Source organism: Dictyostelium discoideum, assembly GCF_000004695.1.
Source record: "Dictyostelium discoideum AX4 chromosome 3 chromosome, whole genome shotgun sequence".
NCBI classification, from domain to species: Eukaryota; Evosea; class Eumycetozoa; order Dictyosteliales; family Dictyosteliaceae; genus Dictyostelium; species Dictyostelium discoideum.
The window spans coordinates 2,422,848-2,445,247 of NC_007089.4; the positions used below are offsets into that span (position 1 = coordinate 2,422,848).

General features: G+C 21.2%; 10 protein-coding genes and 1 non-coding gene across 11 annotated transcripts; 7 read left to right on the forward strand and 4 right to left on the reverse strand.

Annotated features, from left to right (window-relative positions):
- Positions 1-1,600: 1,600 nt before the first annotated feature.
- Positions 1,601-3,411, forward strand: DDB_G0295731 (ankyrin repeat-containing protein; the record flags this gene model as incomplete). The annotated part of the gene is made up of 2 exons (XM_002649114.1): positions 1,601-2,397; positions 2,529-3,411. 2 exons carry the CDS (start codon positions 1,601-1,603, stop codon positions 3,409-3,411), a joined length of 1,680 nt encoding a protein of 559 aa, XP_002649160.1.
- Positions 3,412-3,483: 72 nt separating this feature from the next.
- DDB_G0279675 (hypothetical protein) lies at positions 3,484-5,219 on the reverse strand (the record flags this gene model as incomplete). Its single annotated transcript, XM_636500.1, has 2 exons — positions 3,484-4,749; positions 4,863-5,219. 2 exons carry the CDS (start codon positions 5,217-5,219, stop codon positions 3,484-3,486), a joined length of 1,623 nt encoding a protein of 540 aa, XP_641592.1.
- A 444-nt stretch (positions 5,220-5,663) lies between these two features.
- denr (density-regulated protein) lies at positions 5,664-6,528 on the reverse strand (the record flags this gene model as incomplete). Its single annotated transcript, XM_636501.1, has 2 exons — positions 5,664-6,277; positions 6,468-6,528. The coding sequence occupies 2 exons, from the start codon at positions 6,526-6,528 to the stop codon at positions 5,664-5,666; spliced, it is 675 nt and encodes a 224-aa protein (XP_641593.1).
- Positions 6,529-6,803: 275 nt separating this feature from the next.
- DDB_G0279679 (hypothetical protein) lies at positions 6,804-7,737 on the reverse strand (the record flags this gene model as incomplete). The annotated part of the gene is made up of 2 exons (XM_636502.1): positions 6,804-7,021; positions 7,101-7,737. 2 exons carry the CDS (start codon positions 7,735-7,737, stop codon positions 6,804-6,806), a joined length of 855 nt encoding a protein of 284 aa, XP_641594.1.
- Positions 7,738-8,527: 790 nt separating this feature from the next.
- On the forward strand, positions 8,528-9,479 carry DDB_G0279731 (hypothetical protein; the record flags this gene model as incomplete). The annotated part of the gene is made up of 2 exons (XM_636503.1): positions 8,528-8,656; positions 8,811-9,479. 2 exons carry the CDS (start codon positions 8,528-8,530, stop codon positions 9,477-9,479), a joined length of 798 nt encoding a protein of 265 aa, XP_641595.1.
- A 1,469-nt stretch (positions 9,480-10,948) lies between these two features.
- gxcDD (Arf GTPase activating protein) lies at positions 10,949-16,302 on the forward strand (the record flags this gene model as incomplete). Its single annotated transcript, XM_001134564.2, has 4 exons — positions 10,949-11,008; positions 11,139-14,589; positions 14,629-14,922; positions 15,248-16,302. 4 exons carry the CDS (start codon positions 10,949-10,951, stop codon positions 16,300-16,302), a joined length of 4,860 nt encoding a protein of 1,619 aa, XP_001134564.2.
- Positions 16,303-16,677: 375 nt separating this feature from the next.
- Positions 16,678-17,373, forward strand: DDB_G0294567 (hypothetical protein; the record flags this gene model as incomplete). Its single annotated transcript, XM_001134566.1, has 1 exon — positions 16,678-17,373. The coding sequence occupies one exon, from the start codon at positions 16,678-16,680 to the stop codon at positions 17,371-17,373; it is 696 nt and encodes a 231-aa protein (XP_001134566.1).
- A 318-nt stretch (positions 17,374-17,691) lies between these two features.
- DDB_G0279681 (calcium-binding EF-hand domain-containing protein) lies at positions 17,692-18,574 on the forward strand (the record flags this gene model as incomplete). Its single annotated transcript, XM_001134567.1, has 5 exons — positions 17,692-17,724; positions 17,846-17,996; positions 18,088-18,258; positions 18,347-18,429; positions 18,539-18,574. The coding sequence occupies 5 exons, from the start codon at positions 17,692-17,694 to the stop codon at positions 18,572-18,574; spliced, it is 474 nt and encodes a 157-aa protein (XP_001134567.1).
- A 273-nt stretch (positions 18,575-18,847) lies between these two features.
- On the forward strand, positions 18,848-19,666 carry DDB_G0279683 (hypothetical protein; the record flags this gene model as incomplete). The annotated part of the gene is made up of 1 exon (XM_636506.1): positions 18,848-19,666. The coding sequence occupies one exon, from the start codon at positions 18,848-18,850 to the stop codon at positions 19,664-19,666; it is 819 nt and encodes a 272-aa protein (XP_641598.1).
- A 59-nt stretch (positions 19,667-19,725) lies between these two features.
- DDB_G0279685 (hypothetical protein) lies at positions 19,726-20,769 on the reverse strand (the record flags this gene model as incomplete). The annotated part of the gene is made up of 1 exon (XM_636507.1): positions 19,726-20,769. The coding sequence occupies one exon, from the start codon at positions 20,767-20,769 to the stop codon at positions 19,726-19,728; it is 1,044 nt and encodes a 347-aa protein (XP_641599.1).
- A 297-nt stretch (positions 20,770-21,066) lies between these two features.
- Positions 21,067-21,139, forward strand: tRNA-Asn-GUU-11. The gene has a single exon. It is a non-coding gene; the product is annotated as a tRNA-Asn (tRNA).
- Positions 21,140-22,400: the final 1,261 nt, after the last annotated feature.

The window sequence follows — 22,400 nt, forward strand, 5'->3', positions numbered from 1 at the left end:
AAAAAATTTGACATTTAGTGGAAAAAAAAAAAAAAAAAAAAAAAAAAAAAAAAAAAAAAGTTTTTTTAAAAAAAATATTTTTAATTATTTTTTTAAGTTTTTATTTACATTTTTATTCGAATTTTTTAAAAAAGAAATAAATAATAAATCTCCGAATAAACAAAATACTTTTTGAATGTAATAAATGAAGAATTCTTTTATCTTAATAAACACCAATTTCAAATTTGTATTCAAATATTAAATTTCTTTTTTCAAAAAAAATAATAAAATAAAAAAATAAAATTTTAAAAATAAAAAAATAAAACAATATTGCAAATAAATAATTTATTCTTATTTATTGAAAAAAAAAAAAAAAAAAAAAAAAAAAAAAAAAAAAACATTCAAACAAAAATAACTTTAATGTTTGAGAATAACCGACATCCATATTTGATTTTACACCCATCTATGTTATTATCCAATTTTATATTTTGAGAAAAAAAAATAAAAAAAAAATAATAATATTGTGATCTAAGGTTTTCATAATTTTATTTTTTGAAAAAAAAAATTCTTTGTATATTTTTGGAGAATTCCATCTTTTTTTTTTTTTTTTTTTTTTTTTTTTTTTTTTTTTTTTATAATATAAATTTTTTGTGGAGGTTATTTTAAATATTATATGATAATAGTTATTCCTTTAAAATCGCTTTTTTTTTTTTGAATTTTTTTTAAATTTTTTTTTTTTTTTTTTTTTGAATTTTAATTTTATTAAAAGTAATGGACCCAATAATTTGAGGATATTTTCAATCATTTTGATTATTAAATTTTTTTTTTTAAAAATTTTATTTTTTTTTATTTTTTTTTTTTTTTAAACACCCACAAATCAAAAAAAAAAAAAAGAATTAAAATTATAAACGGCGAGAATTTATTGGGTTAAAATAATATCCAATTGACAATTTACTTTTAAACTAAAAAAGGAGTGGCTTTTTATAAATAAATTTTTTTGGGGAATCTCATTTTTTAAGCTAACTTATTATAACCAATTAAGGTAAAAACAAGAATGGGGCTTTGCACAACTACCACCAATTTCAATTATTTTTTTTATTATATCACAAACAAAATTAACCATCACATCTGTTGCATACAATTTTTTTTTTATTATAATAATTTTCTTTAATTTTAAAATAATTTTTTTCCATACAAATTGATGAGAATTTTTTTTTTTTTTTTTTTTTTATTGTCGAAAAAAGATTGGTTATCACAAAAACACAGATTTATTTTTATATACACTTAAATTCAGATCACATTTTCTTTTTATGTACATTTTCAAAATAATATATATATATAATATTTTTCAGTAAAATATCATCTTCAATAAAATTTAATATTATTTCTAAAATTTTTTAATTTTTTTTTTTTTTTTATTTTATTTTTTTTTTTTCTATTTTATACTTTTTTTTTTTAATTTTTTTTTTTTTATTATTATAAATTAAATTAAATTTTTCTTTTCTATTCAATTTTTTTATTTATATCCATTTTTTTTTTTATTATTTAATAAAAAAATAAAATTATTTAATTAAAAAAAAAAAACAAAAAAAAAAAAAAAAAAAAAAAAAAAAAAAAAAAAATGGAAAACACATTGTCAAAAATATTAAATTTTGAAAATAAAAATATAAACTGTAATAATAGTAATAATAATAATAATTATAAAAATAATAATAAAAATATTAATAATAGTTATAATAATTATAATAATATTTGTTTAGCAGACATAAAATCCGAAGTAGATTATTATTCATATAATAACAAACCAAACCTAAGGGTTTTAACAAGCTCCCCCTTACCACAGTATTCTCCAAAGAATACAACACCTTTATCTTCTCCATCTGATTGCCCAAATGATAAACTATTATTATCATATTTAAATAATAATAATAATAATAATAATAATAATAATAATAATAATAATAATAATAATAATAATAATAATAATAATAATAATAATAATAATAATAATAGTAATAATTACAGTAATAATAATAATTTAAAATTCCAAAATGTAAATAATGATTTATTAAATAGTAGTACAAATACAACACCAACCAAAATTCCAATAAATCTTTTTTTAAATCCTCTAATAAATGTAAATGAAAATTGTCCAACTAAATCTCTAGATGATGAACCTGTAAAAAAGAAATTAAAACCAGATTTTAAACCAGATGTAAATATTAAATATATTCAATTTGAATTTGATCAAACTCCTTTATTTATTGCATCATTTCATAATAATACTCAAAGTTTAAGAAATATGATTCATGTTGGTACTGATCTAAATCATCAATGTAGAAAAAAAGGTTGGTCTCCATTGATGTATGCTGCTCAAGAAAATAATTTTGAAATTATTGATCAAATATTATCAACAGGGTAAATATAATAATTATAATAATAAAAAAAAAAAAAAAAATATATATATTAATTATTTATTAATTTAATTTTTAAATTATTATTATTATTATTATTATTATTATTATTATTATTATTATTGTTATTATTAGATGTACAAAAATTGATGCAGTTAATTTAGAAGGTAATACAGCATTATATATTGCATGTTTAAATTCAAAAGTTAAAATTGTAAATAGATTATTAATTTCAGGATCAAATGTAAATATTCAAAATAAAGTTGGTTGTACACCATTAATGATATCTTCATCAATTGGAAATAAAGAAATTATTAAATTACTAATATCATATGGTGCTCAAGTTAATAAAACTGATAATCATGGTTATAATGCATTAATGTATTGTTTAATCTACGGTTACAATTTAAAAAATTTAACAAATTATTGTAATGGTACTACTATCAACGAAACTGATAATATTAATATTAATAAAACCAAAATTATAAATATCTTAATTAAACAAGGTTCAAAATTAAACCAAATTTCAAAAGATGAATGGACACCACTAAAATTAGCAATTAAACATTGTTTAAACATTGATTCAATTAAACCATTAATACACAATTGTAACTCTTTCAATGATGAATCATTTATTGACTCTCAAGGTTGGACTCCAATTAAAATAGCAATAAGATATTCACCAATCAATATCATAGATTTCATATTATCATCTTATCCAAATTATATAAATCAAAAAAATGATTTACTAGATTATTTTAAATTAGCAATACAATTTAGATCAATTGAAGTATTCATTTATCTATATAATTTATTTTTTAATAATAATAATAATAATAATAATAATAATAATAATAATAATAATTGTAATAATAATTTTAAAGATATTTTTAACAAAAAAGATATCGATTTTTTAAATTCATTAGCTAATGAATATAGTAATAATAGTAATAATATAAATTGTAATAATAGTGACACTTTTAAAATACAAGAGTATTTAAATAAACTTTTAGAATAAATTAAAATTTTAATGAATAAAACTTTTATTTAAAATGTGTATTTAAATATTCTATTATTATTATTAAATTGTTTAAATATATTCATAACTAAGATTATCACTACTTGAAGTATCGTTCCATTGAATTGCAAATAAACTTGTACCAACAAAATATTGTTCAATATTTGAGACTGAAATGAATTGATCACCAAATTGATAATTTGATAAATAGTTATCAATTAAAGGATATGTTGTAAATGTTGGAACTATATGATAATCTGATTGAAAATTACCTTGAATATGTAATGAGGTAAAAGTTGAAGAAGAATCGAAAACATTATCAAAACAACTATTTGGATCATTTGAAGCACAAATTGAAGCACTACAAAGTTGAGAATTAAAGAAATCATTAAAATTACCATTAAAACTAACCAATGAATATAAAAGACGATTCTTATCGATTCTATCACTTGTACTATAGGTAAAAGTACATGAAAAACCATTATTTTCACTAATTATAGTTTTATTAACTTGATTTTCACTAATTAAAAATGGTATAATAGTTGCATTAATACTAGTTGGTGTCTTGACATCATTTAAATTAACACCATCACCATCATATTGTTTAAATGGTTTATAATTAACAAAATCTATTGCTTCAATACCTGAATTAATTTTATTATTTGATGAAGACGACTTTGTTGTTGTTGTTGTTGTTGTTGTTGTTGTTGTTGGATCTTTTGGTAATTTACCAACTAATAATTTATTTGCAGGTTTTGTAGTTGGATTTTGAAAAGTATTAATGAAATTACCATTAGAATAAATACCAGAACCACTGATTGCACTAGTTGCACCAATATTTGCAGCTAAAACATTTGCATTGTAAAGTTTTGACCAAGATTCTTGAATACCACGTGCATATGCATAATTTACATTTACCCATTGAGTAGAGTAAACTAAATTATGAATTCCATACTTTTGAATTAAAGTTTTTTGTGGTTCTTCAAATAAAATATCGAAACAAATAAACATACCAAATGTAACATTGAAATTTGTTGAAAATATAACTGGATCAGGTGGTGATGATGGATTAAAATATGGTTCACTATATAAATGAGATTTATGATATTTAGCTAATAATTCACCTTTCTCTGAGAATGCAACTTGTGTATTATATTGAAATCTACCATCAGCTGGACAATTATTATTATTATCATTATTATTAATTGATGTACTATTATCACAATATTGTACATCACCCATATCCGCTACCAATACAATTGAATTTTGAATTGCAATACAACTTAAACTTTGTAAAATAGTTCTATTATCGAAATCCTCATTATTACATGGTATAATCTTAACAATGATTGATTAATTGATTGATAGATTGATTGATTATGGTTGATTAATATCAATTATATTATTAAGGTCATTAAAAATGTAAAAAATAAAAAAATAAAACAACATACTGGTTGTGAAGATTGATGTGGATCTGGTATAACTTCAAGATATGGTAATACTTGATCTCTTGTTGCAAATGCATTACCTAATAAACCATACTCTGGGAATACTATAATTTGTGCTCCTTGACTTTTTGCTATTTGTACATATGAATTATATCGTTTAACATTTGCTAAAACATATTTAATTGGTGTTTCATTTGGATCTTTAAAATTATATTCTGGTGGTGTATACTCTAATACTGCTCCAATATAGTAATCATCATCATCATTATTACCTTTTACAAATCCTAAAAGTGTCAAAATTATAATGAATATTAAAAAAACAACAAAAAATAATTGTTGTTTAGATTTTTTAATATTCATATTTTTTTTATTATTTTAAATTATTTATTTGTAAATAATATATATATATATATATAATTGTATAAAAAAATAAAAAAAAAAAGAGAGTGAAAATAAAAAAAAAAATAAAAATTTTATTAAATTGCGATATGGCAGTCCCAGAATTTAAGAAAAATAAAAAATTAAAAAAAAATTAAAAAAATTAAAAAAATTAAAAATAAAAAAAATATTTTAAAAATATATTAAATAAACAAAAAAGAAAATGGTTTAAAACTGACTTTAAGAACAGTAATAATTTTGAATATTGACATTTAAAATTATTACTGGATACTTTTTTTTTTCATACAAAAGATTGTAAATGATATTAAATTTAAATTTTAAACCAATTAATTACTGTATACTAAAACCACCACGTAAAATTTTTTTTTGAAAATTAATTTTTATTATGGTTTTTTTTTAAAGATTTTATCTTGCTTTAACTTTCTTTTTATCTTCTAAGAAATAAATTTCAGATAATGGTACAGTTGGATATTTCTCTTCAATTAAATCAACAAGTTCCTCACCAAAATCTCCTTGAATATCGATATCTTCAGAATTTGGATTTGAGATTGATTTAACAACAGAACAACCACAACTAAATTTCTTTGCCATAACTTTAGCTGCATCTGATAATTTTATACCATATAATTCTAAACCTGTAATCTTTGTAACATGTTTTCTCTTATTTCTTTGATTAACTTCAATGATAATTTGTGGTTTAACTTCTTTTTTCTTTTTTGATACTTTTTCTTTTTCTTTTTCTTCACCAGTAGCTTCTTTTGATTCTGATTTACCAGCATCAACATGACTAACTTCTTTTGAATCATCAACAATCTTTAAATCTTTTAATTTCTCTTCTGTATTTTCTGTTGATGTAGTTGTTGTTGTTGTTGTATCTGTAGTAGTAGTAGTAGCAGTAGTATTTGATGAATCTTTACCTGATGCTGTATTTTTATTATTATTTGGATGTGGTCCATTCTCTTTTAAACATTGTTTTGCTGATGGTCCATATTCGCAATATTCAGTTGGTAAAGAACAAACTATTCATTTTATAAATTAATAATCCACCATTATCATTATCATTATAATTGTAATAAAGATAATAATAATAAAATAAAATAATCGAAATCAAATAACAATAACAATTATCACCATTAAAAAAAAAAAAAAAAAAGAAAATTTATATTAGAAAAATAATTTTAATAAAATTTTATAATTTATTCAATTTACTTTTGCAATATTCTACAACAACTATTGGCTGTGATGGTGTTGATGACTCTGTATCACTCATTTTTATATGAATTTATATGTATATATATGTTTATGTGTTGTTCAAAAAAAAAAAATAAAAAAAAAAATGGGAAATGAAATTTTGAAAAATTTTTAAAAAAATAAAAAAAAAAAATAAAAAAAAAGTGGGAGATAATTAAAATTTTTAAACGAAATTTGTGAAACTAAAATTAAAAAATTAATTTTTAAAATATGAAATCTTTTTTTTTTTTTTTTTTTATGAAAACCAACTACTAATCTTATACTAATAACCTCCCCACAACAATTTATTTACAACTATTTCTGATGATCAAAAGAATCTAATATTTGTTTTTTGAATAAATCTATTGAATCACAAACTAATTTCTTTGATTCTTGAATCGATATTAAATCTTTATTATTATTACAATTTTTACAAATATTATTATTATTATTATTATTATTATTATTATTATTATTATTATTATTATTATTATTAATTTTTTTATTTAATTCTTCTATAATTTCAATTAATTCTAAATTTAGAAATATCATTATTGTATTAGTAAAAAAAAATAATAATAATAATTATAAAATTAATTTTTAAATAAATACCATTTTTGGAATAAAATAAATAAGTATTATTTATTGATAAAGGTGATTTTAACCATAAATGTTTTGCAGTTTGATCATTTTGATTTGGTAAATTATAATCAGCACCTTTTTGAATTAACAATTCAATACAATTCATGTGATTATTGATGATTGCAATATGTAATGCAGTCTCACCAAATTTAGATTGTTGATTAATATCAATGAATGGGTTATTTAATAAAATCTTTAAACAATTTATTGAACCATTTAAACATGCTAAATACAATGGAGTTTCACCACGATGATCACTTGAATTTATAATTTTTTTAATGATTTCAGAATTACCATTTGTATTATTACTACTACTATAGTTTGTTGCATGTTCTAATATGACATTGATTGGTAAATGCTTACCTTCTAAACATGCCCAATGTAATGGTGTCATTAATTCATTGTCACGAATTGTTGATAAATCAAAATCAGCTCCTAATATCTTTATTAAATATCTTGTTATTGCTTCATTTCCACCTGAACATGCTAAATGTAAATAACTCTCACCATGATCACCCCTTACTTTTTTTAATGTTTCAATATCTGTACTTTTTACAATTGATAAGTGTGAAAATTTAATTGCTGCTATTACATTTGCGTCCATCATTAATTTTCAAAAAAAAAAAAAAAAAAAAAAAAAAAAAAAAAAAAAAAAATTCCAAAAACAAAAAAAATAGCCAAACAAAAAAAAAAAAAAAAATTAAAAAAATTAAAAATCATACTTTTTTTTTTAAGTGGTAATCAAATTTACAAAAGTAGATTTTTTATTTGTCTTTGGAACTAAACTACTATAAATTTTTTTTTTTTTTGGGTGGTGGGGTTGTTAAAAATATATAAAATTATTTAAAAGAAAGGATTCTATACAAAAATTGAACCCGAGTTAATTTTGATGTTCAAAGATTAATGCAATATTAGTGGCCAATAAAAAAAATATATTTTTGGATTAAAAAGAAAAACTGGGTGCAAAAAACCTTTTTAACAATATACGTCATTTTAAATTTTAAAAAAAAAAAATCAAAAAGGTGGGATTTTTCCACTTTTTAGTTTCGTCACTTGACGAAAAAAAAAAAAAAAAAAAAAAAAAAAAATAATATTTGATTTCAGTTTTTCCTCGTGGAAAAAAAAAAAAAAAAAAAAAAAATAACTGATGTTTTTGTCATACTCAAAACACAGGTCGCAAAAAATCTAATTTTTTTTTTTTTTATTATTTTAATTTTAATTTTTTAATGATTTGCTTTTTTTTTTTTTTTTTTTATTTTTTATTTTATTTTTTTTTTTTTACTTTTTTATTTTAATTCTAATAACCAACAACAATAAAAGTTTTTTCTTTTTTTTTTTTTTTTTTTAGTTATTTGATATTAAATATATAAAAAAACAAAAAAAATAAAAAAATAAAAATGTCATCATTTGAACAAATTGCAACTTATTTAAATAGTTTAAATGAAACTACACAAAAAATTCAATCTAAAAAATCAACCATTAATTCATCAAGGGACACTGTTGAATTTAGAGGGACAATAAAATCTGTAACTAATCGAAAAATTAAAAAAAAATAAAAAAAAAATAAAAAAAAAATAAATAAAAAAAATTTTAACTAATCAAAATAATTTTTTTTTTTTTTCCTATTTTTAATTTTTCTATTTTTAATTTTTTATTTTTTTTATTTAATTTTATCCTTAGGATATCGAAAATGGTAAAACACTTATAAATAATATAAAACAACAATTATCAGGATTTTCAAGAGCAGATAGAGTTAAAGTAAATAAATTAACAGGTCAATTCAATGAATTGACAAAACAATTTGAAAAAGAGAGTACAGAAATTATAAATTTACAATTAAGAAATGCAATTGGTTCAGGTGGTAGATCAGCATCATTATCAATAAATAATAGAGATGCATCAAGTAGATCAGGTTCATTAGCAGGTAGAATACATCCAGTTCATAATAATAATAATTTTAATAATAATAATAAAGGTTATAATAATAATGATGATGATGAAATTAAATTACAAACATTGGAAATTACATTATCAAATGCAGAACCAGTTGAGGAATTAATTTTACAAGAATATAATACAGAAGTTCAAACATTAGTTAAAGATTTAACAATGTTAAAAGAGATTTCAAATGATTTACATTTATTAACAACAGAACAACGTGCACCATTAGAACAAGCAAGTAAAAATGTTGATATGGTTGAAATGAATGTTTCTCAAGGTAATCAAGAATTAGTAAAAGCAAATCAGTATGCTTGTAGTGCTCGTAAGAAAGTCGTAATAATTGTAATTTTAGTTTTAATAGTCATTGGTTTAGTCGTAGGTTTATGTGTTGGTTTGGTTAAAAAATAAAAAAAAAATAAAAAATAAAAAATAAATTATTAAAATAAAGATTTAAAAAAAAAAAAAAAAAAAAAAAAAAAAAAAAAAAATATGGTTGTGTGTGTTAAAATTAAAGTGATTCAAAATAAATTTTTTTTTTTATATTTATTTTATAATAATTAATCCAAATAAAAAAAAAAAAAAAAAAAAAAAAAATCTATAAAACTTTTTTTCAAATAAAAATGGAATTTGGGGGTTGCAATACTTTCAATAAAAAAAAAATAAAAAATAAAAAAAATAAAAAAAAAAAAAAAAAAAAAAAAAAAAAGATTTTTTTTTTTAACTTTTTTTGAATGAAAAAATAAAAAAAATAATAATAATAATAAATAATCACCCCTGTAAACTACTTATAACCATTTTAGTGTGAATTTTTTCAAAACCCTAAAATCCAGAAATTTAGGAAAAATTAAAAAAAAAAAAAAAATCAACTATCAAGATCTTTTTTTTTTTTTTTTTTTTTTTTTTTTAGTATAGATCATTTATCCTTTTCTTATAAATTTATTTATTATTATAGTATGTAATGATCTAAAAAATCGAATATAGTAAATCAAAATTAATAAAAGAATAAAATAGAAAATCATTGTATTTTTTACTTTATTTTATTATAATAGTAATAAATATAGATATATATATATATTTTTTTTTTTTTTGTAAAGAAAAATAATAAATTTATAAATAAAATAAAATGAAATAAAATAAAATAGTAATAGAAATTATAATAATAATAATGTTACAAAAAATATATATATATATATTTTTAAATAGACACATGATGTCACATATAATTTCTATAATAAAACCATATTTTAAATAATAATTTTAAAAAATAAATATAATCAATAATTAAATACAAAAGAGGAAATATGTTTATACATATATATCTGATTGGTTTTAAATTAATAATAATAACGCTACACTACACCTCACCACTCTCATATAGATACATAGATTTAAATTGTACAATTCACTCACACATTAATAAAATAATAAAAAAATAAATAAATAAATAAATTAAAAATATTTATGTACCCCTACAATCACATATTGTTTTTTTTTTTTTTTTTTTTTTTTTTTATTATTTTTAAGTTATCCAAAAAATAAATCAAAAAAAAAAAACTAAACACAATTCTTATTATTTTTTTCCTTTTTATTTTTATAAATATACAATTTACTAATAATTTTATATCTATATTAGAATATTATTTTTTGTAATATAGCTTCAAATTATTTATTTTATTATTTTTATTTTCTTTAAATTACACAAATTAAAAAAAAAAAAAACAAACCAAAAAAAAAAAAAACAAACCAAAAAAAAATAATAATAAAACATAACCAAAACAAAACAAACAAACAACAACAATAACAACACAGATAAAAAAAACAAACCAAAAAAAAAAAAAAAAATTAAAAAATTAAAAAGAAGAGAATAAAAAAAAAAAATGCAACCCAAAGATTATATGAGTAGTTCTCATGCCAATTGGGAAAATATACAAATTGATGTAAGTAGAAAAAAAAAAAAAAAAAAAAGTAATCCAAATCAAATTCCAACCCATATAAATTTTTTATCCTTCTTTTTTTATATCCCCTTTTTTTTTTTTATTAATTAATTAATTAATTAAAAATAAATAGTCATTTACAAGTTGGATTAATCAACATTTATCAGAGAGAGGCCTATCAGTTAAAGATTTATCAGTAGATTTTCAAGATGGAGTATTATTGTTAAATTTATTAGAGATATTATCAGGTAAAAAGATTGCAAGATATGTTAGATCACCAAAGTTTTTACAACATAAAATTGATAACATTATGATTGCATTCAATTTCATGGAGAAAGCATTTGACATCAAAGTTTTTGGTTGTAATGCAAAAGATATAGTAGATGGTAATTTAAAACAAACTATGGGTGTAATCTTTCTTTTAATTCAAAAGATTAAAGTTAATTTACATTTAGATCATTTACAAGAACAACAAGGTGAAACAACTGGTACAACAACAACAATAACATCTACAAATACTACAACAACACCAACAAAACCAAGATTCTACAGAGCTAGTATGCAAGTAAATGCCGCAAATAGATTCTCTCATATCTCTCCAAACAAAGATCAATCATCTTCAACAGTAGCAACAACAACAACAACAAGTACTTCTGTAGTACAACCACAACCACAACCAACTACAGCCACCCCAACAACAACAACAGCAACCACTTTAACACCACCAGTTGCATCTCAACAACCAGTATCGACAGCGCCAGCCACAGTAACACCATCAACAGTTATACCAACAGTTACACCATTGAATACCACCACCACCACCACCACCGCTACATCTACCTCAACTAATGTACCAACAGCAACAACAAATGTACCACCAACAGCAACAACAACAACAACAGGAACAAGAATTTCCCCAACAACAGGTGTATCAGTTAGTACGATTAGAAGTAAATTTTTATTTGAAGGTGGTACAGGTAATACAACAGGTGGTAATGAAAAATATAATACATACTCACCAGGTAGTGGTAATACTAGTGGTGTTGTTGGACCATCAACATCATCATCATTAAATATATCATCAGAAAGAGTATTAAAAAGAACAGAATCAGGTTATCTTATTTCTGGTGGATTATCATTAAGTGGTAGTGGTAGTGGTGGTATTCATGAACCATTACAACGTACAGTTAGTTTAATTGAAATTAAATTAAATGATCATCAAAGTAAATTCTACGATTTGAAAAAGATAATTTTCATGCAATCGGTTATTCGTGGTTATTTAGTGAGATCTAAATGGAGAAATGTATTAGAGAAATATAAACAACATTTAAATGAATATAAAAAACATTTTATGAATAATAAAAAGGCATATCGTGGATTAATACGTGTTCAAGCAATAGTTAAAGGAAAGATTCAAAGAAAGAAACTCTTTAAAATGTTCCCACTTTATCGTAGAAATGAAATTGTCAAAGAGATTCTCTCCACAGAGGACAAGTATGTAACGTCGTTGGCTATGGTGACAACCCACTATTTGAAGCCAAGTGAAGCTTTTCTATCGACTCAACAAGTTCGTAGTATTTTCTCACAGATTGAGATCATCCATCGTTACAATAGTTTAATTTTGGAGAAATTAGTATCGAGAAATAAGATTTGGTATTCGTCAGGTCAAAAGATTGGCGATATTTTCATAGAAATGTCTGCTTTCTTAAAGGTGTACACCATCTATGTAAACAATTACAATAACTCTATCCAAACGATTACCGAGTGTATGGAGATACCAAAGTTTGCATCGCTTTTGGAAAAGAATCGTAACCAATTCGGCTTGGATTTATCTGCATTCTTAATTGCACCAATTCAACGTATTCCTCGTTATATTCTATTATTACAAGATTTGTTGAAAAATACTAAAGAGTCACATCCAGATCACCAAGATCTTTCATTGGCTTTAAAGAAAATGAAAGATGTTGCTGAATATGTCAATGAAAAGAAGAGAGAGGCTGAGAATCTTAATCAAGTATTAACCATTCAATCTTCATTAACTGGTAAATTCAATAATTTAGCTGAACCACATAGAAGATATGTTAAAAAGGGTACTTTAATTTCAAATGATAAAATTCATCTTTACTTTTTATTCAATGATTTATTAGTTAAAACAGAGAATAAAATCGTTAGCAAAATTCGTGACTCTGCTCGTTTATCAAATAATAATTCAAGTGATAAAAATTCAAAATCAACTTTTCATTCACCAAAAGAAATCATTAATGAAGGTAAATCAAAATATTTAAATTCTTACTTTTTAGCTGGTTCTTCATTAGTTGATTCAAATCCTGATGGTTTCACTTTTCAAATTATTGGTGTTGGTGATGCAAATGAATTAAATAGTCAAATCAATAATCAAATCAATAATCAAAATAATAATCAAAATAATAACCAAAATAATAATCTAAATAATAATAATGATGATTCACCAATTTTATCATTTTCACCATTTTCTTCATCATTCGCTTCAACAATTACAAATAGTTTAAGTTCTATTGGTAATAGTAATAATGTAAATAATAATAATAATACCTCTTCAAATAGTGGTTTTGTAAATAGTAGTAATAATAATATAAATATTGTAAATAGTAATGGATCATCACCATTAACAAATAGTGGTCATGGTTTAAATAGTTCATTTGGTATTAGTAGTAATAATAATAATAATTTAACAATGCCAACTACATCAATTCAATTAGAAGCATTATCATTAAATGAGAAAATGACATGGATGGGTGAATTGGATGAATGTATTTTTCAACTTTTAGAGAAATCAAAAAGTAAAAAGAGATCATTGATAACTGATGCTGATGAGTTAACAACAGTACCATTTGATATATCAGTTGTAAAAGATTCAGAATTTTCAAATGTTTTAGAAAAGAAACATAGTGAAATCTCTTGGAGATCAAAGAAATTCTATTTAAAGAATACTCATCTCTATTATCATCGTTATTCGTCAACTGAATCTCCAAAAGAACCAACTAAAATCAAATGTATCAATTTAATACTTTGTTCAGTTAAATTGGCTCAAGTAGTTGATCATCCACATTGTTTCCAATTGATTACTCCATCAAGAATTTACTTTTTCAGTTGTGAAGATTCAACTGTACTATTCCAATGGATCTCTTTAATTAGATTATCAATTAAAAAGAAATTGGAATCTTTGAAAGATGAAAATAATAATATTAATAATTTCACAAGTATCGCTAGTGCTACCTCTCCAACTTCTTCAAGTAGCAATACTACTCCAATAGTTGTACCAATAGCTTCTCATTCAAATGCTACAGGTTCTTTATCTGCTTCATTGGGTAGTTCTTTCTTAAATCAACAACAAAGATCTTTAGAACAACAACAACATTTAAATACTTCAAATTCAAATTTAACTCCATTAGCTTTATCTTCACAGGTATTATATCATATTAATAATTTTATATCTACATCTACATCTACATCTGCATCACAATCACAATCACAATCACCATCACCTTCACCTTCACACTCTATCAATCAAAAACAAAAAATTCGAAAACTATCATTTTATCAAAGTAGGTCAAATACTCTCATTAATATCAATAATGATGAAGATAGACTGAATTCTTTTCCAACTTCTACTCTATCTGTTTCTTGTCTTTTAAATAATGATAACCATGGTAATAATGATTTTGATGGTAAATCCTTCACCAATAATATTGATATTACCACCACCACAACTACAAATGATGATAATAATAATAATACTACTACTACACAAGTCAAAAAGGGGAAGGATTTATCTTGTTCAAAAGAATTAAACTGTTCTATTAGTCATGATGACAATAGCAAAGGTAGTAGTGGTTACGGTAATAATAGTTGTGGTGATAATATTAATAATGATGAAAGTTTGGCACAAAAAAATTTTAATTCTATAATATCTTTTTTTTTAAGCACAAAAAAATTCATTAAATCTCCTAAAAGGACTATCTCTACTTCTTTCCTTTTTTCTTAAAAAAATTCTATTTATATCTTTCCTTTCTTTGTAAAAATGTATTTTTTTTTTTTCTTTTTTTGGTAAATCTATTTTTTATTTTTTTTTTATTTTTTTTATTTTTTATTTTTTATTTTATGTGTGTGTGTGAATTGAAATCATTTTAATTTGAATAATATTAATATTAATTTATCTTTTTTATAAAAAAATAATTAAGGATTCAATATTAAATATTCCAGGTAATAATAATTGTGCAGAATGTGGAGCATCAGATCCATCATGGGTTTCAATTAATTATGGTGTTGTAGTTTGCTTAGATTGTTCATCAATTCATAAGAATTTACCAGAAGGTAATGTAAAATCAGTTAGATCGTTATCAGTTGCATTCTCTGATATCGTTAAAAAACAAGAAGGTAATATCAAAGCAAATAATAAATATGAAAAGAATATTCCATCAGGTTTAACAAAACCAAATCCAAAAGATTCTTATGAAATTAAATTATCTTGGATAAAAGCAAAATATATTAATAATAATAATAATAATAATAACTCTCAAAATGGAGATTCAACAACACCAACACCAACACCAACTTCAACTACAATTCATGTAAATAATGATTCTACACCTACTTCACCAAATTTAAATTCACAATCATCACCACCACCAACAGCAACAACAACACAAACTGAAAATGTAAAATTAGATAATGGTAGATCATCACCAACACCAACACCAACACAAACTGAAAATAATAATAATAATGTATTAACACCAACAACAACAACAACAAATACTACTACTTCAACTACAACTGGTAGTAGACCAACAACACCAACAATATTAAATAATGAAGAAGAACATATTCAAGGAATAAATTTAAAGGATAGTACTGATACATCAAATGGAAAAGGAACATGGAGTCGTGGTAGTTCACATGCAATCACTGAAAGAAAAACAAGTTTCTTGGATAAACCACGTGTTCCAGTTAAGAAAGAACATCAAGGTTATTTATTTAAAACAAGTTCTCCAACTTCAAATAATTCAAGTGATTGGAAGAAATATTTATTCGTTTACAAGAATGACGTTTTAACTTATTATAAAGTTTCAAAGAAAAATAAAAGAAAAGAAAAAGGTATCATTGATTTATTCCATTCAGTTAAACAAGAAAGTAGACCAAAACAAAAATATTCCTTTACTCTTGTAACCTCTCAAAGATTATATTTCTTGGCTTCTGAAACTGAAGAAGAAATGAAAATTTGGTTAGATGTTTTATCTTCTCATACAACTCATTAAAAAAATAAAAATAAAAATTAAAATTAAAAATCAAAATCAAAATTAAAATCAAAATCAAAATAAATAATTAAAATATTAAATTTAAAACTAGTTTCTTTTTTTTTTTTTTTATTATTTTTTTTATTTCTATTTTCAGATAATAGTTTATTTAAATAACGACGTTTTGAATTTTAATATCTTTTTATAATTTAAATATCTTTGCAAATGTTTTAATTAGGTGTTAAAAATAAAAAATAAAAATAAAAAAAGTAATCATTGGGTGTAAAAATAGTTTTTTTTTTTTTTTTTTTTTTTCAAACATAAAAGAAATATTATTATTATATGGTTAAAAATAATAAAATAAAATATTAAGGATTTAAAAAACCTATTTCAAAAATGGATAATAATAAAAAAATTAGAGCAATTATTACTGGTGCAAGTGGAATGATTGGTGAAGGTGTTGTACAAAATGCAATTGAAAGTGATGAAGTTGAAAAGATATTAATTGTTGGTAGAAGAGAATCTGGATTTAAGAATGAAAAAGTTAAAGAAATTTTACATAATGATTTTTTAGATTTAACAAATATTCAAAATGAATTCATTGGATATAATTCAGTATACTTTTGTGCTGGTGTTTCATCAGTTGGATTGAATAGAGAAACTTATGAAAAATTAACAGTTGATATGCCAATGGAAATGTTAAAAAAATTTGAAATTGTAAATAATATGAAATCAAAGGATGATAATGATTGTACATTCATTTATATAACATCGGCATTAACAAATTCCGATTCTTGGTTAATGTGGTCACAAGTTAAAGCAAAAGCAGAGAATCAAATTATATCTTCAAATTTCAATAAAACATTTGCATTCCGCCCAGCATGGATACAACCAAATATACCAGGTTTAAAAAATGCATATAAAACCTATAAATACATAAGTTGGATGTATCCAATTGGCCGATCAATCACTCAAAATGGATTTGTTACTTTAAGAGAGTTAAGCAGAGCAATGATACATGCTTCAATAAATGGTTATAATTCAAATATAATTCATGGTAGTGATATGGTTAAATTATCTCTAATTAAATAATAATAAAAATAAAAATAATAATAATAATTTTTTTTTTTTTTTTTTTTTTTTTTTTAAATTTTTGATTTTGATTTTGATGGGTTTTGAAAAATTTATCACCCCACACTCACCACAGGGGTTAAATTTGTAATTTGCCAAACAAAAATAATTAAATTAAATTAAATTGAAAAAAAATGAAAAAAATTAAATTAAAAAAAGAAGGAAAAAAAAAAAACAAAAAAAAAAAAATTGAATATAAATACAATTTTTTTTAATTATTTTGATTATTAAATTAAAAATTTTTTTAACAAAATTCCAACCAAATAAAAAGTTCCCTTAATGAATTTTTTCAAAAAATTATGTAGGATTTTGTTTTTTTTTTGTTTTAAATATTGGTTAAAAAAAAAAAAAGTAAACCCGGGAACCATTTTTTTTTTTTTTTTTTTTTTTTTTTTTTTTTTTTTTTTTTTTTTTTTTTTTTTTTTTTTTATAGAATGAAATAATTAGAACTGATAGTGATTTTAACCAAAGTATTACACTTCAAGAATTAATTGCAGATTTAAAAAATAAAAAAGCCAAAAATCCAGTTGGAACTGCTGTAGCTGTTTTTAGAGATGCTGACAAAAATAAAAATGGCAAATTAAGTAAGTTTTAAAATAATTGGAATTGTTTAAAAAAAAATAAATAAATAAATAAATAAATAATTAATATTAAATATTGATTTTTTAAATATAGCATATGAAGAAATAAGAAACTGGGCTATTACTAAAAACTCAAATGCTATTAATGATGCTCTTACCAAAGAAGTAAACGAAATTCTCTCACCAATGGATAAAGATAATGATGGTAATTTAACCGCTGGTGAAATGCTTGATTATTTTGTTAAACAAGGTTTAAAATTAAATGGTAAATAATAAATATTATAGTTGAATAAAAAAAAAAAAAAATTATTACTAATTTATATATATTTATATGTATATATTAAAAATATCAGATGCATGCGAAATGATCAAATCATATTTTGAACAAGTCGATAAAGATTCTGATGGTATTTTAACTGTTTGCGAACTTAAAAAGGTAATTTTAATTTAATTTTATTACTACTATTATTTATTATTATTATTATTATTAATTATTTTAATATATTAATTTAATTTAATTTTTTTTTTTTTTTTTTAATTTTTAGTTCATTGGCGCTGATTTACAAGTACCATCACAATAATGTTTTTATTATTATTTTTTTTTTTTTACTTTTGGACTTTATTTTTCTAAAATTAAATAATTATTAAAAATAAAAGTCTGATGTTTGATTACTCCAATAAACGCAACATGATGAAACTTATTTTTTCATTTGAATTAGCTGTAAAAAAAAAAATAAAAAAAAAAAGCAATTATTAGGTGTCAACCACAACTGTCCTAAAAAAAAATAAAAAAAAAATAAAATTAAAAATAAATTTTTTTTTTTTTTAGAACAAAATGGAATAAATAAATAGAAATGAATTTTTTAAAAAAAAGATATTTTATAATAATTTTAATCATATCATACATTATATATTTAAATAATATTGAAATAGAAGATAATATATTCAATATGGAGAATAATCAAATTAATAACAATAACAATAATAGTAATAATAAAATTAGAGCAATTATTACTGGTGCAAGTGGAATGATTGGTGAAGGTGTTGTACAAAATGCAATTGAAAGTGATGAAGTTGAAAAGATATTAATTGTTGGTAGAAGAGAATCTGGATTTAAGAATGAAAAAGTTAAAGAAATTTTACATAATGATCTTTCAAATTTAACAAATATTCAAAATGAATTCATTGGATATAATTCAGTATACTTTTGTGCTGGTATATCGTCAGTTGGTGTTGATAATGAAACTTATCATAAAATATCCTATGATATGCCAATGGAAATGTTAAGAAAAGTTGAACTTGTAAATAATATAAAATCAAAGGATGATAATAACTTTACCTTCATTTATGTTACAGGTAGTGGAACAAATGAAAACTCTTGGTCAAATTGGGCACGTGTAAAAGCTAAAACTGAAAATCATATTATAGCATCCAATTTCAATAAAACATTTGCATTCCGTCCTGGTTTCATTCAACCAAATATACCAGGTTTAAAAAATGCCTACAAAATGTATAAATATATTGGTTGGTTATATCCAATTGGTCGTTCAATCTCTCAAAATGGATTCATTACACTAAGAGAAATAAGTCAAGCAATGGTAAAAGCTTCAACAAATGGTTATAAATCAAATATAATTAATGGTAGTGATATTGTTAAATTAGCTCGTTCATAAATAAAATATTTGTATTTTTAAAATTAATTTAAAATTATTGTTTTTTTTATTTTATTTATTTAATTATTAAAACTTTCTAAAATCAAATCAACATTTAAATTATTTTTTTCAATATAATTTGAAAATATAATTTGAAATGATTCTAATAAATTATTATTGATAATATTATTTGTATTTTCTTTTTGTTGTTTATCATTTAAAAATAATTTTGAAAAGGTATCAAAAGAGTTTTCTTCTTTTTCTTTTTCTTTTTCTTTTTCTTTTTCTTCTTCTTTTTTATTTAAATCATTTATTAAATTTAATCTAAAAGTTAAATTTTCTAAATAATTTAAATCTCTTTTAATTAAATGATTATAAAATTGTCTTTTAAAATTATTTTTAGAAATATCAATTGATTGTAATAAAAGTTTTTCACAATTTGATTGAAGATTATAAACAATTGATGTAAAAAGTTGGAATAATAAAAAGAAACAATCTTTAATTTCGTTTTCATTTTCATCACCATCTTTTTCATTATCATTTGTTTGATTTACTTTTTTATCCAATTCTTGGTTTTCTTTTTCATTTTCATTTTCATTTTCATTTTCATTTTCATTTTCATTTTCATTTTCTTTTTGTTTTTCTTTTTCTTCTTTTCTTAAATTTGAAATTGATTGTTGATCAATTGGTTTTCTATCAATATCATATTGATTTTTTATTAATTCTTTAATTAATTCCTTTTTATTATTACAAATTCTAAGATCTTTTGTAGTTGTAGTGATATTTTTTAATTTATTTTTAATATCACCATTAAAAAGTGCAAAATAATATCTTAAATCTTCTGTCATTTGGTAGAGTTCAAATATATTTGGCATCATGTCTTCATTAACTAATGAATATAATGGTGATAACATTTCTTTGAAAAGTTGAAAAACCATTGAAAATGTTTCATTTATTAATTTATTTTCATTGTTTTGTTGTTGTTGTTGGGTTATGTTAAATTGTTTAAAAAGTAATTCTACTATTTTTGAAGTATCATTAATAAATGATTCCCTTTGTTCAATTTCATTTTCAATAATGCCTGAAATAGAAAATGTTTCACTAGTTTCGAGCATTCTATCCATTTTTTTTTGTTTTGTTTGAATGATAATTATAATTCGTTTTTTAGAAAATAAAATTTTTTTTTTTTTTTTTTTTTTTTAATTAAAATTTTTAAAAAATAATTTTGGAAATAGGATTTAAATAATAAGGGTATTAATATTAGATTTGAAAAATTGTTGGTTTCAAATAAAATAAAATATTTTCTATTGTTTTGGAAATATTAATGTAGTTTATATACAAATAAAAAATTTTTTTTATACCATAAATTGACAAAAGTATAAAATTAAGTTTAGCTAAAAAAATTTTATTACATCAAAAATGCCTGGATGGCTCAGTAGGCAGAGCGAGCGGCTGTTAACCGCTAGGTCCATGGTTCGATCCCATGTCTAGGCGATACTTTTTAAATGCTCTTAATTAGATTAAGAGTTCGATCCCCTTTACCAACATATCATTACATTTGTCGACAAATAATAATAAAAAACCCACATTTGCTGTTATAATGGTTGCAAAATTGACTTGAGTTTGATGATATTGAATTTTTATTACTTTTATTATAATTTTTTTTCATATTTGTTTAATTCCCCCTCTTTATTAGTGTATTTTTTTTAAAAAATTTTAATGTTAAGTTTTCTCTAACCACTAAATATAGAATTTAATATCTAGAAAAAAAATAAAAGAAAAATATGAAAAAAGAAAAGAAATGGAAAAAAATAATAAAAAACTTTGCAAAAGATATGCTATTTTTTAAAAATCGATCGAATTTTATTTAGAATTTTGAAATTTCATTTGATTTTGTTCAAATAAAAGTAAATTATTTTTGTAATTAGTTTGTTATTGTAATAATCCTGAATTTAAAGGAAAAAAAAAAAAAAAAAAAATTGTTGGTATAATTATTAAAAATGGAAAAATTTATTCGACCAAAACCATACCAGATGTAAAATTTTTTTGTATTCAGTTTATGCCAACCAAATCCAAAAAACAAATTATTTATGTGGGGAAATAAATTTAAAGAAAATTCAAATTAAATCAATGAGTCCAAATTTTATGGAATTATTAAATAATTGTAGAGATGGATGCAAATAATTATTAAACTTGTAATCAAATTTATTATTAATAATATATTATAATTATTTTTCCCAATTAATTACTTTTGGAATTTGTCTATAAAAAAAAAAAAAAAAAAAAACCTGCTATCCATTTTTTTATTTAATTAGCTTTTATTGCTATTAAAAAATTAATTTAATATTTTTAATACTTTATCATAGACTGATGATTTTTTTTCATGTTTACTTTATAAAAAAAATAAAAAAAAATAAAGACAAGACTTCACATCAGTGACAGTAGCTACCCAATATTAAAATGGTATGTAGCATAAACTCTTTTTCTATGCAACCTCCCCTTATTTTTTATATCTTTTTTTTTTTTAACAACTTTTTATTTTTATTTAGTTTTGATCCCAATTTAGTATAGATAAATAGAGCACTCAAAAATACACAAAATGATATAAAATATAAAAAAAATGAATGGTCATTAAGTTTTTTTTTATTTTATTTTTTTTATTTTATTTTTTTATTTTATTTTTTATATTATTTTTTTTTTTTACTAAATAATTATTTTTACAATTTAATTATTTATCATCTATTTTTTGTAATTA